General features: G+C 39.2%; 1 protein-coding gene across 5 annotated transcripts in view; it reads right to left on the reverse strand.

Annotated features, from left to right (window-relative positions):
* Window positions 1–10,144: 10,144 nt before the first annotated feature.
* Window positions 10,145–16,649, reverse strand: part of MAPK10 (mitogen-activated protein kinase 10) — a 223,529-nt gene continuing 217,024 nt past the window's right edge. For 4 of the 5 annotated variants that reach the window (XM_087962831.1, XM_087962830.1, XM_087962833.1 and 1 more), the window contains exon 14: window positions 10,145–15,369. In XM_087962831.1, the coding sequence (XP_087818957.1) occupies window positions 15,227–15,369 (143 nt within the window). In that variant the 3' untranslated portion in view covers window positions 10,145–15,226. Of the gene's footprint in view, window positions 15,375–16,649 lie in introns of all 5 variants that reach the window. The other variant, XM_087962834.1, reaches the window with a different exon arrangement.

Consider the following 16,649-nt stretch of genomic DNA (forward strand, 5'->3'; position numbering starts at 1 on the left):
TAAAGTTATTGAGTTTTGCCCCGTTTTATGAGATTTTTTTTGCCACCGTTGTTAAGTGAATCACTGCAGTAGTTAAGTTAGTAACACAGTTTTTAAGTTTTTGACTTTGGTCATCAGAAGGTCACAAAAGGGGATCCCATGACCCTGGGACACTGCAGTCATCATAAACATGAGTCAGTTGCCAATCATCTGAAATTTGATCAGGTGACTATGAAGCTGCTGCAACAATTGCACCAAAAATGCCCGTAAGTCATTGTTTTCAGTGCCGTTGTAACGTCGAATGATCACAAAATAAATGGTTATAAGTAGAGGACTACCTATATAGAGGACATTTCCAAGCTGCTTTAGACCTACAAAAATGTATTTATGTGTCTAATATATGTGTCTAATATAGGTATAGGCATATTCTGGGTAAAAGGAAAAAGTTTGTTTAAAGACCAAAGCTTTTAAAAAGTAGGCTGGGTTCGACAACTAAAGGAAAACAAAAAAGAGGACTTGGGTGATGTACTTGTTCTTTGAAGATCTTCCTTGCTCTCAGGCTTTTAACAGATCACCGGACAGCTTGTGAATGTTCCTTAATTTCCTGCACTAAACATAAAATAGTTTAGAAAATAGCCTTCAAGATACCTGCCAAATCTATGATTTTACTATTCTTCCCATATTCTCTTTCCTCGCGGCAGGCAATGATTGGGGAAAGATAAAGGTACTACGGAAATTTGATCTGTTTCCCAAATTAACGGGTCCTGCACCTAACAGATTATCAATCACTCTTTTGATAAATTATGATTAGCCTGCCACACATCCTCCTTATAGATTTTATTAGTTCTCCTCTGTCACCAGACAACAGTAGGGTTTTATGTTGAGCACCAACAGACTAACCCGCCATTTTAATTTCCCAAAATCCTCCCACATGTTCCCCCATAAGACAGGTTTTCCCAACCTTGGCAGCTTTAAGACTTCAACGCCCAGAATTCCCCAGCCAGCAGGACTAGAATTTCTGCTGCTAAGCACAACAGTTGTTAAATGAGTCATGTCTAATTGCACGATCTTTATTTTGTCTCAGTTGTTAAGTGAATCACTGGAGTTTAACCCAATTGTGCAATTGTTAAGCAAATCCAGCCTCCCCTCTTGACTTGTCAGAAGCCATCTGAATAGGTCACAAATGACAATTGCCTATCCCCGAGACACTGCAAACTGTGGTAAATATACGAGTTACCACAATTCTGATCACATGACTCTGGAGGTGCTGCGACAGTTGTAAATGTGAGAATTGGTTGTAAGTCACCTTTTTCAGTGCTGTGGTAACTTCAAACATTTGACTCATGAATGTTTGTAACTTGAAGACTACCTTTCATGTTCAAGACTACCTTGTTATGTTTTGTTCCCACTCTGGGTGAATTGGACTGTTCTAGTATGTATCTGTCCATCTCCCTCAGGTTAGAAATGATGCTACAGTCAAGGGTGATATTAGGGCACCCTGTCTTTGGGTCAACATAGCTGGAATGTTGTGAAGGCAGAGGTCTAAGTTACTGTTGTGGCCTGTCAACCACCAGCCCCTCCAGCAGCCAAATCAAAGGAGGAGGGAAGAGAGATAGTGGCGGAGCCTGGGCCGAGAGATAGTGGCGGAGCCTGGGCCATCCGTCAGCCCTCAGATGGAGAGTCAACAGCCCCCAGGTCTGGAGGTGGCTGATGAAGAAGAGGAAGAACAGTGCTTGACTCATGGATGCATAGAAGGCAGAGGAGAGGAGAGCAGTGGAAATCTGTGGGCTGATCCTTGGGAAGGAAGAGCCACTGCTGCTAGCGAAGCCCCACCCTAGCTCTGGGGATAAAAGGCAGGGGGCGGAGATGAGTAGATGTGGCAGATGAATAGTTGTCTGACTTGTTAACCTGCGGTGAGAAACATTTTTGCTGGGCTGCCAGCATTCCTAATTAAAGGAATCTTTTGAGTTCACTTCAGAGGGTTTGTTGTGTTTGAGGAGCTGGATCAGAACAGTTACTATCTACCATAGGGCTCGGCAACTATGGCAACTTTATGCCCTGTGGACTTCAACTCCCAGAATTCCTGAGCCAGCATGGAAGTCCACAGAGCATAAAGTTGCCATAGTTACCCACCCCGATTTAGCAGGTGTTTGAAGGTGGATTTTTTTTTTTTTTTGAGGGAGACAACGGTTTGTTTTTGATGCTGTCCTATCTAAAGCAGAAGGGGAAGTGGATGAGCAATTTACACCAAGAAACTGTGGCTATAATTTAATTTCACTACGTAGCTCGTGAAGCTACTCAGGAGTTAATCATTCAGCATCCCCATGTTTGGACGCATGCTCTTCTTTAGGCCTAAGAACAAGGGTGTCAAACTCAATTGTGTCATGTGATGTATTGTGATGTATCACAATGTTTTTTGCCTTTGCGGAGCTGGGGTGGGCGTGATGCATCCAGCCCACGAGCTGCCAGTTTGATACCCCTGCCTAAGGAAGAGGTTCCAGAACTGCTTTGGTCTTTTAGCAGCCGATTCCTCAATGAAGAATGACATATTCTGATCAGTATCTGGAATTCAAGGGATGCTGGCTAATCATTGTAAGCATAATATAGGCAGATCCTTTTGGACACTAGCCAAGATTAGCATTCACTGTACCGTATAATGCAATGTGAATGCAAATTGACGATGGACCTGAAGATCAGGTCCACAGCTTGGAACTGTTTCTGGATTTTGTTTTCCCTTATAAGGAGCACCGGCGGGCAGTTTTAATAGGGCATTCCAAATTCCACAAGTCACTATCTTTAGAGTAACTTCATCTAGGACTGATATGGCTCCCAACTCAAATGGTTCCTACCCATTGTGGGTCCCAAATGGAGAATCTCCATAGACATTTACCTGTTACGGTATTCCAAAACACTTTGAAAACTGTGCGTAGAGCTGCGCTTTGCTTCTCAAATGCTTTTCTGCTTCCTTTCCTGTTGAAAGCAGAGGTAGCATTCATCAGGTTCTGACCAGTTCTGGAGAACCAGTAGTGGAAATTTTGAGTAGTTTGCAGAACCAGCAAATACTACCTCTGACTGGCCCTGCCCCCATCTATTCTCTGCCTCCCGAGTCCCAGCTGATGAGTTGGGTCTTCTTTGGTTGCCCTACACAGGAGAACAGAGCTGGAAAGCAGGTTAGTGGGGTGGGAAGAGAATGGGATTTTGCAGTATCCTTCTCCCAGGAGTGAGGAGGGAATGGAGATTTTGCAGTATCCTTCCCCCTGCCACACCCACCAAGCCATGCCCACAGAACTGGTAATAAAAAATTTTTGAATCCCACCACTGGTTGAAAGTGATTTTGCTGTTTTGCTTTCTCAGCATTATTTTATGGTGTCAGTTTGATTTTGCTTTATATGTATATATTTCTTAATCCATAAGTCTGTTCAAAAGCCCTTTCATGGTGAAATAGTTTAAAATTTATATTTAAAAGTGAAATAAATGCCCTAACTATATAGTAGCCATACATGTGCCTCTTAGTTCCACAGGTTTACAGGAAAGATTGCTTGTTCTTCAGATATGACATTCTGATGATAAGCTAGCTTGATTTCTCTCCTGAAGAAATATATTGATTTTGGAAATAAAATCCTCCCACGGACCATGGGAAAAAATTGAATCAAGACAACAAAGGCAAACATATTTAGACAAGAACTCCAAAAGGATTTTTTTTCCTTTTTTCTTTTTCTTTTTTTGGCACAAAGGGGAAAATAGACTCCCTTCTGCTTTTAATAACTCAAAACAAATAGAAGTTAGAATGCATTGACTCAACATTGATCCACAAAAGGTTGATGAACAAAGCCAAGACTCCTCCATTTCCCCCTCTTACCACCCACAGGAAACAATGAAAGGTAGAAAGTAAAATGGCTGAAGAAGTAAACAAAATGTAATGATGCTCATCTCCTTTTCAAGCTTCACATTGGTCAGTTCATCCACATCACTTATTGTGACTTCTCAAGTTCAAAACTAAGATCTTGGAAATTAAGTTGGACACTTCTTTTTCTTCTAATCTTGATGCTGAACAAGCGGCTTTGGATTTTCGTGTGTTGTTTTTCTTTTCTTCCATACAGTATACATATACATATACATATACATATATATATATATGGAGAGAGAGAAACGGTGTTTTTAAAAATGGATATATTTTTTTCCTCAACACTAAAAGTCATGGTTTTGGTTGTTGTAAATTATACGTGAAACGCCAATTGTGCAGAAATATAGCAAACGCAATTTAGGTCTTATAGGATGGACATGGCAAGGTGAACAGTTGGACTTTGCTACTTGGATTTGGAGATCTGGGATATCCTTGTTTCAAAACATATTACTGGCCAGAAGTCCCACTTACTCAATTTTCTAAATATACATAAATGTCTCTATATACAGTGGAAACCCCTAAGCCTTTTCCTTGCTGGAGGAATACCAACAGAGGAAATGGCCAGTGGTAGCACACATGGAAGCATACTGTGGCCTTTGAAATGTACAGAAGGAACAATGGTTTGTTACAGGAAAGTGACGGGAATCGGTACAGATATTAACATACAATGTGTTCCTTGCTAAATAGAACAGCATAGCCCTGTTCAAAAGAAAGAAAGTGTTATTTAATAAGCTCTACTATTTTAGAATCAATATATTTATGCCCTTGAGCAGGGGTGTCAAACTCAATTTCATTGAGGGCCGCATCAGGGCTCTGGTTGACTTTGGGGGGGCCGACTGGGTGGGTGTGACCAACTGGGTGGGCGTGGTCAACTTGACATCATTCCCCAAATTGCTGGCATGTTTCCTCTTCACACTGGGCAGACCGGGCCAAAGCCAAGCTGGCCTGAACTTTCCTCTTCACATTGGTTAGACCAGGAACAGCCCCATGGGCCAGATCCAACCACACCATGGTCCAGATTTGGCCCGCGGGCCTTGAGCTTGACACCCTTGCCTTTGAGAGTGGACTCATTCCAGTGAAGTTGACACTAGGTTGCTGATTTCAACAAGTCAGAGCCCATCTGACTTGTTCTAAGAAATACTTGAATTAGCAGCTTGGGCTAAGTAAATACGATTATTGAAACAAGCGTAATAAAACCCCACCTCTTATGCCCAAGCCAGCAAGAGAGATTCATGCACACAGTGGAGGTGGGTGCAGTTGGATTTATCTGATGAGCATACTTCTTATATCTTCACTTGCACTGCTTTTGGCATCGAAGATAGATATGAGTCCCTATTCCTTCTTATGCTTACTGCAGTCCCAAGAGGACGTGGCAATGTCACCCAGAAATCTACAGGTATAAAAATGGAATTTTTAAGGGAGGGTAGGAGGAAAAACACATTGTCTTCCTACAACAAGGACTTTCGCAAAATAAATAAATAAATAAATAATAAACCTAAGCAACACTTTCCAATTTTTTTGTGACTGAAATAAAAATGAAAACTTGCCTTGGGTAAAATGGATATTGGATTTATAGCTGGCTTATTTCCTTGAGACTAAAAGGGAATTTACCTGAATCAGTTCCACAAGTTGCATTAAATGTTTGACATTGCTGGACTAACTTTTATCCTGGGATCAATACATGGGTTAAGGTTCATCATGGCTGCGTAGAAGGTTCTGATTTCATTTGTCTAACCGACAGCATCCTCTTTTTTTTTTTTTTAAATCCCTGATCCATAATGAAGTCCAATCCAGAATTGTTTTCTATCAACACTATGTAAGAATGCAACTGAAGCAAAAGGATGCTTTTCCTGTGCCTTTTTCAGAGTCCTTCACTGATCATCATTTTCTTTTAATGACCCCATAATCCCTTGCGAAGTGGAGTCTTGGCAAGTGAATGGAGCTAGCAGAGTGTTTACTGGCTGGATGCCTTTCCTGTCACCGATGCGGAGTTTGTTCAGTAGAGATATCCTCACTGTGTCCAGAGAGAGAAATATCTGCCTCTACCTAGGATCGAACTCATAGCCTCCTGCTTGTGAGGCGAGAGCTACACCTCTAGGCCACCGCAACCACTCATAGGCCTTCACTGATGACATTTCAAAAAGATTTTCACGGGGATAGGATATAAAGCTGCTAGGTGGGGATGTCACCCTTTCCTCCTTTCCTTTTCAAAGCACAATTGTTCCCTGGAAACAAAGCCACATCATCCTTATTCCTTTTGTGCTATTCTCAAAAAATAATTGGAGACAGAGAGAGCCTAATCTCACTTCCGCCAGGAAATCCTCAACTGAAAGTGCCACTTCACTGCTGTCCCCTCCCTTTGCCACTGACATTTTAAAAATGAAATATCTTAAAGTTAGACTTGGATAATGATAATCCCACCTAAGCAAATCACATATTCTAGAGGGTTTGGTTTTTTTTGCTGTAAAATGATAAATGATCGATAAAAAAAATCATGCTGATCTTAAATTAATTTTAAAAAGCATTCCGCAAATAGAAGAGTGCTTGACATCATCTACCATTATAGATTTATATAATGAAATCAATTTTTCCAGTTAAAACTCTTTCTATGGCATAACTTTAAGTTTCAATCTTAAACCTTTCCAGAGCTCTTCACTTTAAGGAAACTTTCCAAGTTAGATGGGCAATTGATTGGAGATTCCGTTTTCCACTGGGACTAAACAGAGATGAAATTTAATTAAGATATAGCCCACAAGGTAAACAAACATTCTGCAACGAAACCTAATCTATTACATCTTAGGAAGAAGGCTATTTTTGTTCACAGATCAAGTAAAAGAATCAACAAGTTCTTTTCTCCTTACCACACAGAGAACCCTCATGCAATCTTATATTTATGTAGAACAATTCAAGTGGAATGTGTCTTCTCGCTCAAAACTCAAACTAATTCTAGATTACAACATATTATTTTCATTTTAAAAAGACAAATTCAGGTTAAACTTAGTGAACTACCAAACTAGCCAACATTTCTGTCATCTATCAGAAACTGGTTTTTTTTTAAAAAACCACAGGTAAACAACCAAATCCAAATAAATAGCAAATTGTCTTTTTTCTCCATTTTCCACACAAAAGCTTACGCTAAGAAATCTTCTTGGCTTATATAACTCTCTACGGTTGATAGACAACAGAATTTTGTTAATAATGTACTGAAATAACATGGAAGGCTGCATCTTCTGAAATGCAAGTATTTGCACTGTTATTGAAAAAGTGGGGAAAGCTGCAATCTGACACATCTGCACAAGACTGTTGGTTTGAGCTCCGAGCTTGGTCATTTGGTTGCAAACGTTTCATCATAGATGAAATATGGCAGACGAGCACAACTCAAAATGCACTGACGATGTCTCCTCAAATGGTGACGAAATGTTTGCAACCAAATTGCGAAGCTCGGAGCTCAAACCAACAGACTAACTACCAACCCAAGCTGCTAATAGTCAAACACATTTCAAACATCTGCACAATTCTGAACCAGATGGAAGGTGAAAAGTCCTTCAAATTGTTGTTCTGGCAAAAACCATTTCTGAAAATCCTTGCCATGAAAATTGCAGGGATTTGTGTAGGAAGTTGCCAGTTGACTGAAAAACACAAAAACAAAACAAAACAAAATTCTAAACATAATTAAAATGGAAGCAAACAAATGAACTATAGACTAAGCAATTTATAAAATTATATAGCCTAGAAAACTAAAATTAAAAGTTCAGAGAAAATCTTACATCGCTCATTACATTTACATCTCACCTTTTTTCTGAGGTGTAACCCTGTGAGGTAGATTAATTTAAAAATAAAATAATGATCGATTGGTTGTTTTCTTAGTGTCCTTGATGGCTGTAGGGAAATTTAGGATTCTCAAATCTTACTAGAGTTACGTTGCATTGTTTTTCTCTATACAGGGATTTTATATATAAAATGGAAATGTGTTATCAACCCCATCTGCAATCTGAAGTGACATTCACACAGATGTAAACCTATCTGCTCTGCGAGACAAAGTATTCCTTTGAATGAGTATTTAAAGAAGAAAAACAAGTATCTTCAAAATGCTCAGAAGAATCTACCAACGTTCTTATCTTTAAGGAGTATTTGCAAAGGGTTGAAGATTATATTTATTCACTTCTACTTCCTGGGTATCTTTCACAGCTGTATAGCAGACTGAAATTCAACAGGGATGGCTTTCAACTTGCAACAAAATTTCCTTTAATATGCATTCTGCCAAATCACTGATTCTCCAGCCATGCCATCCCACAATATAAGGTGTCTGCAAAGATCCCTGCCTATAGTATTTTTATGTACTTGCATCATAAACACACTACAGAACCTAACTGATTATGGTTACGGTGGATTTGGGTGGAAAGATACTATCCATTTCATCCCAATATTGGACTGGCCTTCAGGAAATGAAAAAAGCAACTGAGCTTCCTTCAACTTGTCAGTGTTTGGCGGTTTTGCAAGTAGCAGAGAATGAAAATCTAATATGGTATTTTTATTGTAGATGCTAGGAGTCAAAAACAATGTTACATAATGTCCCAAAGATGCTTTTTTCAAGAGGCAACTGGACTCTGGTTTTTCTTTGAAGACTTTCTGCTTCTCATCCAAGAAGCTTCTTGAGCTTATGAAGCTTCTTGGATGAGAAGTGAAATGCCTTCAAAGAAAAAACCAGAAAGTCCAGTTGCCTCTTGAAAAAAGCATCTTGGGGACCACTATGACCTGGATGACTGAGAATCTCCATAGACAACGGCACTTAATCAACGATTCTTTAAGAACACTAGCTCTTTTAGTAACCTGAACTTGTTTTTCTCATCGAACAATATACTTCCTTGCAAAGACCATACCATATTAAAAAGCCCTCAGAGGTTTTTGTGACAATTCAAGAGTTTGGCTGAGAGAAACTTCTGAGTTCATAGATCCAGAATAACAGAGTTGGAAGGGACCTTGGAGGTCTTCTAGTCCAACCCCCTGCTTAGGCAGGAAACCCAATACCATTTCAGACAAATGATTGTCCAATCTCTTCTTAAAAACCTCCAGTACTGGAGCACCAACAATTCATTTATTGTGTGTCTAGATTGGTGAATTCAAACACAAAATGCCCTCTTCAGTTTATATCAGAATCGTGGGCAAGCATGCTGTTTTAAATCTGAAAATCTAGAGTTGAACCCCGTTTAGTAAAAGCAACCTAAATGTTTTGGGAACAAGGGGAAGTGGAGCCAAAACAAAATTCAGTGTATGTTTAGAACTTATTTACTTGGATAAAAGTTAAAAACCCCTGAGAATTCGGAGGGAGGTTTATTTTACAAAAATGCAAACAAGACAAACCAAATGTTTTTGGAGGTGCACAGCCTTTGAACAGCTGATCTAGGAAATTGTGAACCACATCCCAATCACTCTGCCATGCTTAGGTAAAATTTTGGAGCAAAATAAGACAGCAAGCGCAAACATTTAAAAAAAAAGCCTAAGAAAATATGTCTCTTAAAAGACGTTGCTCTCTTAGGCATCATTGTATCTGGATATTTTCTTCACATCATTTAACCTTGTTTCTAGTTATACTCTCTCTCCCTAATATGTGATGCTGATGAGAATCGATCTCTTTCAAAAGTAAAATTACAATAAGTTGAATTATTCGCTACTTCATTGAATTCATAAAACATATTGGCACCTAAAAGATGCCTCCATGGTGTTTATCCAGAATCATTTCTGGAGCAGTAATTCCGCAAGAGTTCTTAATTGGTGGCTATCCAATCCTCCTAGGAGACCACAGCACCTCCAGACCCAATTCATGCCATTGCCGAACAATTTATAGCATTAGGAGCAAATTATCCTTTTCTTATAATTTGCAATTTGCTACTAACCTCTAGGGCCAGGTTGCAAGAACAGTATCATCTGTGGTTCTCCTGAAGTTTATTGGCACTTTTTTTTGGCTTTGTTTTTGGCTGTTCAATTCACCTTTTGCCCTTTTTTTGGTGGGGGGAATGGGGGAATGTTTGGAGATACTTATTTTACCTTAAAAAAAACCCTCTATCATGCCCCATGCTACCCCAAATCTGAGCCACTTTTGAATTCTTTCTACTTTCAAGTTTGACACGCTGCACAAAACCTATATGGTTTCCGGCAGACGGAAATAATTAATTTTTGTTCTGTAAAGCCAATTTGTTCCTTCATCTTTCTAAAAACACTTCAGATATTTGAATATGGCTATTAGATTGCTTCTCCATACTATTTTTTCTAGACTAACCATACCCGATTCTTTAATATTTCTTTCTTGGATATGGTATCTGGGAGCTTCATCATAAACATTCTACTTTATTAATATCCTTTTTGGTCATCCAAAAACTGGGCACAAATTCAAGGCAAGGATTGTGGTATTTCTTCTTGTGAACTAGATAACAACACTACAATTTAAGTAGCCTTTTAAACCAGGGCACTGAAGTACAAATTATTATTGCTTTGTTTGTGAATTACTCAATTTCTGCATGCTTTATATGTCTACTGTGGTCAAACTGGCTATTGTTCATCCTCTAACCACCAAGCTATAAAGAATTCTACATTACACTATCTTAAAACACAGATAATGCCAGTTGGACATTATCCTTTCTATCAGTTTTCATAAAATGAAACATTTCATATCATTACTTTGCTTCTAGTTAACTTGTTCTTTTTGCATACAATCAGCCTTGCATGCCCTTCCACTCTCATCTGCAATCATTTCTTTCATTCAGCTGGTTACTAATATTGCTGTACACATATTTTGATGTGATTTTGAAAATCTATTTAATTTGGGTTCAGCAATTAGATGGCAGAGTAAGTTGCCTGTAAAATATTCCAGCATTCCTATTTTGAAGTTGACAATAAGTGGAACACATTGTAATTTGCTTTACTTATGCGAAGTTATCTTCACAAACGATATGAACAAGCCTCGCTGACCAACCAATCAATAAAATCCTATGTGTTCTGGCCATTGTCTTGATAATTTTCTAGTTTAATGTATGTTGGAACATCTAAAACACTAAGGAAATAGCTGACCTTCAATGAATCATCTTTCTAAATTGACCTTGAGCCATTCTGCAACAATGATTTTCATCTTAATCATGGGTTGCAAGGTTAAATACTTATTTCCCTTTATTTATAACCACTACAATTATTTTTGTAGATAATTCTGAGCCTTAAACTGTTTAATATCCATGTTTCTTCACTTTTTCTCTTTATACACTTTGTGAAAGTCCAAAGCTTACCAAAATATCCTCAGAAGTTAAATCATTCCTCATTCATCAAACCTTCATTCTTTTCTCAATGGTGATTATATCCTTTCTGAAATGAATTGCCCAGAATGGCATCTAGTCCTTTTAAGTGATGGGAGGACAAGAAATAATGCAACAGGCTTATGATACCAGTTGCTTGATTTTGAAACCTTTTGTTAGTAATTAGTAATGACTGTTGTCTCAAAGTTTCATGGATATTTTTCTTAAGCATTTGTAGATCACTCATGCACTAATTAGATTTGGACCTTGAGCTTTTGAGGAAATCTCATCTGCCATGTCCAGTGTGGAGAGAGATTTTATTTATTTGTTTATTTTTCATAAATGCTGCTTGGCATTTCGCTTTACCTGAGTGACTTAGTATCTTCCCTAAACTCAGTTGCTTTGCTGTTGGATTGTGATTTCTGGTAATAGTTAACAATCACATCTTATGATCATGTGTGATTCCAAACAACTCCCAGAAAATATACATCAAGCAAACACCATTATTGCTTAGAACATCATTTTTCTGTTATTGCCTTTATGGAATCCCCAAACGTGCTCTTGTCCCTCTTGTAAATAGTACCATTTCTTGTGTATTGGGATTTCTTCCAGGCTGGGTTCAAGTTACAATGCCACATGAGATAATTTCATGGCTTTAAAAAGAATATGGGGGCAACAGATTAAGCACCATTGTTTTGTGACATGTATGGAAGTTGCATGTGATTCTTGTACACATACCACCCACATGGCTATGACTTATAGTGGCACTTAGTAGATTGTCCCCTATATTGCTATAAAATATGTATCTAGGTATATTTTTATATATATATATGTGTGTGTGTGTGTGTATATTTGCAGTAATAATCTATTGCTTATTGCTGTTATACATACTGCACAAACTAAACTTTCTCATTCTTTTTCTTGAAAGAAAAATCTACTCCCTCACTATCTTACTTAGCAACTGAAACTACATTACGTCATTAGAAACTACTTATAGAATTATTGTATGGAACTGAGACCAGTGTGATACGAATAGATTCAAACATGCTTGCTAGGGTGACTTGCAACTGTATATTAATTGTGCATACTTTGTTTATTTGTTTATGTTTATTTTATTTGTCTTCACTGAAATTAACTAGAAAGTAAATCAGCTAGAAAGTGAATTTTGTTTTGATTCACACCATCTAACCATGACAGTTGTTAAAGGTAAGTTGGGATTGTGCTTTCAAAGGCTACACAAGGAGTTGAATTTCAACCACAAGAGTTGAATCCCTGACTCAAAACTGTTCTGTTCAAGTCTCTGGAATGAATTTTCCCAAAATCAATTTCCCTCTGAGAAATGGAGCAGAATTGCTCTAATCCCTTGGGTATGTAAGGAGGTTGAGTTTTTCATGAACCAAAATGGAACATAACGAATTATGTTAGTATTTTCTGCCCGTCTGAACATGGCTTTCTGGCAATCTGTATAGGTTGATCCATAGCATTGATTTCTAGCTTCATTTAGGGAAAATAATTGACATCTCGGATTTTGTTTAAAAGTTAGACTACAGTCCTATCATTCATTCAGGCATCAACAGACTCAGCACCTAAGGGTTTTTTTTTTTTTTGGGGGGGAGTCAGGTTTGTGACATTGCTCTTCATGACCAGATACAGTATATCACTGGTCTGACTGAAAACAGGGCATGAGCTATATAGACAGAGGTGGCATTCAGCAGGTTCTAACCAGTTCTGGAGAACAGGTCGCGGAAATTTTGAGTAATTCTTCAGAGAACTGGCAAATACCACCTCTGACTGGAGATTTAACAATATCCTTCCCTTGCCACGCCCACCAAGCCAAGCCCACAAAACCGGTGGTAAAAAAATATTGAATCCCACCATTGTATATAGAATATGTGCAGAGAAGATAGATGGAGTCCTCCTTCATCATTCCAGAATATTTTTGCTCCTGCATCTCCCAAAGCCCTCAGGTCACATATTTGAACATTGTCACATATGAGGCAGGCAGATTTTTGCCTTAATTTCTTGCTCAAGTAATATATCTTACAACTCTAGTTGCTAAAGTTACTAATATCATGAGCATACCTTGGAATATTTTGACTCTGACTTACATTGTCTGGATGAAAAGGTACAAGTAAGGAAAAGTGAAAGCTCAAAGTAGTTAGACACATAACACTTTTATAAAAGGGAACTTTTAAACCAAATTAAGAAGTCATTCACCACCTCAAACACATTGATTGACCTGCTCCAGACTTGCTAAATTGCTATGAATAAACAGACCTGCAATATTATCTTCTTGTAATTGGACTTCATTATGTTTCTGCGTTTAGGGAATACACCATATGGTTCAAGATGCAGCCAGATGTAGTTTACTAATAAGTACCTGTTGTTGCCCAGGAAAAAAAATGTTTGCCCAGCCCTACTAAAAAAATTTCCAGATTGTGATAGTGTTCTACTCAGATCTAAGAAAGAAAACCAGGGCTTATGTTTGCCTAGCAAATCATCCAATCTGCCTTGATGTGAGAACCTGATAATTATTTGATAGTTTGCTGAAAATTCTGCAAAGAGGAATCTTGTAACCATTTATGCTTGATGGATTTTAGTTTCAAGACCAAATTAGGACAGAAGTATGCTACTTTTTTTCCAAGACATAAGTTCAAGGATATGACTGAGGCTATGGATCAGTTATCCACGCTTGTTATTACTTGTCTAATTTATACAACACCTTTCAATAAAATTCATGGTCACTTTCAGTAGGTAGGGTGGTGCTTAGTAATTCTCTCTTCTTCGCTTAAGGCGGGGTCCCCAAACTTGGCAACTTTAAGCCTTGTGGACTTCAGCTTCCAGAATTCTCCAGCCAACATAGCTGGCTGGAGAATTCTGGGAGTTGAAGTCCACAAGTCTTAAAGTTGCCAAATTTGGAGTCCTCTGACTTAAGATGACACACATTGGATTAGAAGATCTACAAGGAGCCAACTAAGGGCCTCCAAAAAGTTCACATGAACAATATGATAGAAATGGGGTTATCTCCTAACAATGTCCACAGAAAAACATGCTATTTCCATAGATAAATATTCTAAAAACCAATTCGTGGGTCTGAATAACAAATTGGTTGAAATCACCATCCTATATTTTTCCTCCCCAAAAGCTGCTGTTAAAAACAACCCTGAAATTTAAGAGGCTACTTCATCAAGGTTTTGAGAAAACTTCACTTTGATTCTGATTGTACACAATTCTAGCTTCTAGCCCCCACACATACCAACTCAGAAGTGAGCTTTGTAGGATTTTAGCCGTAAAACAATTTAAACTAACCCATGGAACAACTAAACAAGCCGTACTGTACATTGAGATTATAATTACAGATGAAAATGTCATTTAAAAAACACAACAACAGGAGGTTGTTCTCCACGGCAGGCTGCGTGTAAAGACTCCTGCTTCTTCGGTTTATGCATACACACAGCTTCATGTATAACTGTATCTTCAAATGCATATTTGTATGTATGTACACCAAGATACATGTGCAGTTCTCTGTATATTTATCCAAAACAGAAACAGAGAGCAGTTAAATAAGCACACGTATACACAGAAAGGGTGGGGACTGTCCACCTTGTCATGCCATTATGAGAAAGGACAGTTGAAGATTGCTGATTTTACAACCATTAAAATTTTGCCATTTTTAACGGGGGGAGAAAAAGCTCTTTTAAAACTCCCCCCCTCTTTTCTCACTCTTTTTCTTAATTTTCCCCCCTTTTCTCTCTCTCTCTTTCTCTCATTTTGTGCAGTAAGCATCATTGGAAGAAGACCAAAGCAGAGCAACTATAAGTTAAATATACACTTGAGCTTAGCTGCATTTACACTATTCTTTTTTTTTTAGGAGAAGCAGGCTGAAAGGGACTTTTTTGTTTGCTTAATCAGTATGTGTATTTTGATTTCTCTCTTTCTCTCTCTCTCTCTCTCTCTCTTTTCCTTACCATCCTCAAATTCTTTCACTAATCACCATAGATTTGTCTCCCTACAAACTGCATCATCTTCTGAAGAACGTTGGGTTTCGCAGGCAGGCGGCTAGTCACCTGCAACAACCGAGGGGCCCTGCAGAAGCTTCCAAACTGCTGTCGGTGTCCGATGCCAGGGTCTGGTCTGTGGACATGGAGGAAATGTCATTGACAGATGAGGAGGGAGGGAGGCTGTCGCTGCTGTTCACTGCTGCACCTGTGCTAAGAAAATGAACACCGACGTGATTCAACCTGGAAGCAAGAGAACGCTCGAGGAGAATGGAACTTTATTCTTTTACATTCGTTTTAGAAGAATAAACGCAACGTGCCTTGCCAGCCCAGCCCTCCAGTGATGCCTGGCATTTCTCTTTCTAAAGGACGAAAACTAGACCTTTGTGAATCGAGGGAGAGAGAGTGACAGGGGCTCCTCAGAGGCTCTAAGCCAGATGTGTGTGTCAAACTCGATTTCATCGAGGGCCATGACAGGGTTGTGCCTGACCTCGGGGGGCGGGGCTGAGGTGGGCAGGGCCAGGGTGGGCGTGGCCAGCATGACATCACTTGTGTCAGGGGGCTCCTGTAGTGGCCCGAGTGCTCTGCCAGCGAAAACAGGTTCCCGAGCTTCATTTCCGGCTACAACTCTCTGCCAGAGAAAATGGAGCTCAAGGAGGGTCACGCGAGCTCGATTTTCAACTGAGATGGCCTCCTAGAAACCTCTGCCAGTGAAAACAGAGCTCTGTTTTCACTAGCAGAGGCACTGCGGGCCGGTCTTTCACTATTTCCAGGGCAGCCCCACGGGCCAGATGCCGCCCCTGGGCTTTCAGCTTGACACCTCTGGTCTAAGCTATACAAAAATGGCCAATTACATTGGCTATGCCACGGGTGGGGGAATTATGGCCCCTTTATGACTTGTGAACTTCAACTCCTAGAATTCCAAAGCCAACATGGCTGGCTCAGGAATTCTGGGTGTTGAAGTCCACAAGCCATAAAAGGGCCATAGATCCCCACCCCTGGCCTATGCCCAGTCCTGATTCGCTGGAAGTTTGGATGTTGGAAAAGAAAGGAGGGGTCTTGTCACAGGTTTCCTCAATCCTTAACATTGTTGGTACATGGCCCTCAATAAGGGGGAAATTACTTAGGTGCCCAGAAAGAGGAAGAGACATAAGAGTCCTTGGCCTTATATCCAAGTTATCACACTTCTGACGACCAATTACATGATGGGGATAGTGGTGGGGATACGAAGGAGGGAACAAAAGGGATCACCTTGAGAATTTTGGCTCTAGCAAAATTTATTTGGGAAATGCTACAATTCCCCCAAAAATATCTGGATGGGGGTGGAAGATTTCCTATCATGAGCCAAAAAATAGTTGCAATTAATCAATAATTAAATATAGTTAATCAACACCAATGTAATGCAATTAATATGAAGTGTGTGTGATTAATATGTAATTAAAATATTAATTACATTAATTAATGCAACTAATATGTTTATCGCCCAAG

The sequence above is a fragment of the Notechis scutatus genome, chromosome 4 (genome assembly GCF_049901735.1).
Source record: "Notechis scutatus isolate UNSWTSFEM ecotype Mainland chromosome 4, rNotScu1.2, whole genome shotgun sequence".
Lineage (NCBI taxonomy): Eukaryota > Metazoa > Chordata > Lepidosauria > Squamata > Elapidae > Notechis > Notechis scutatus.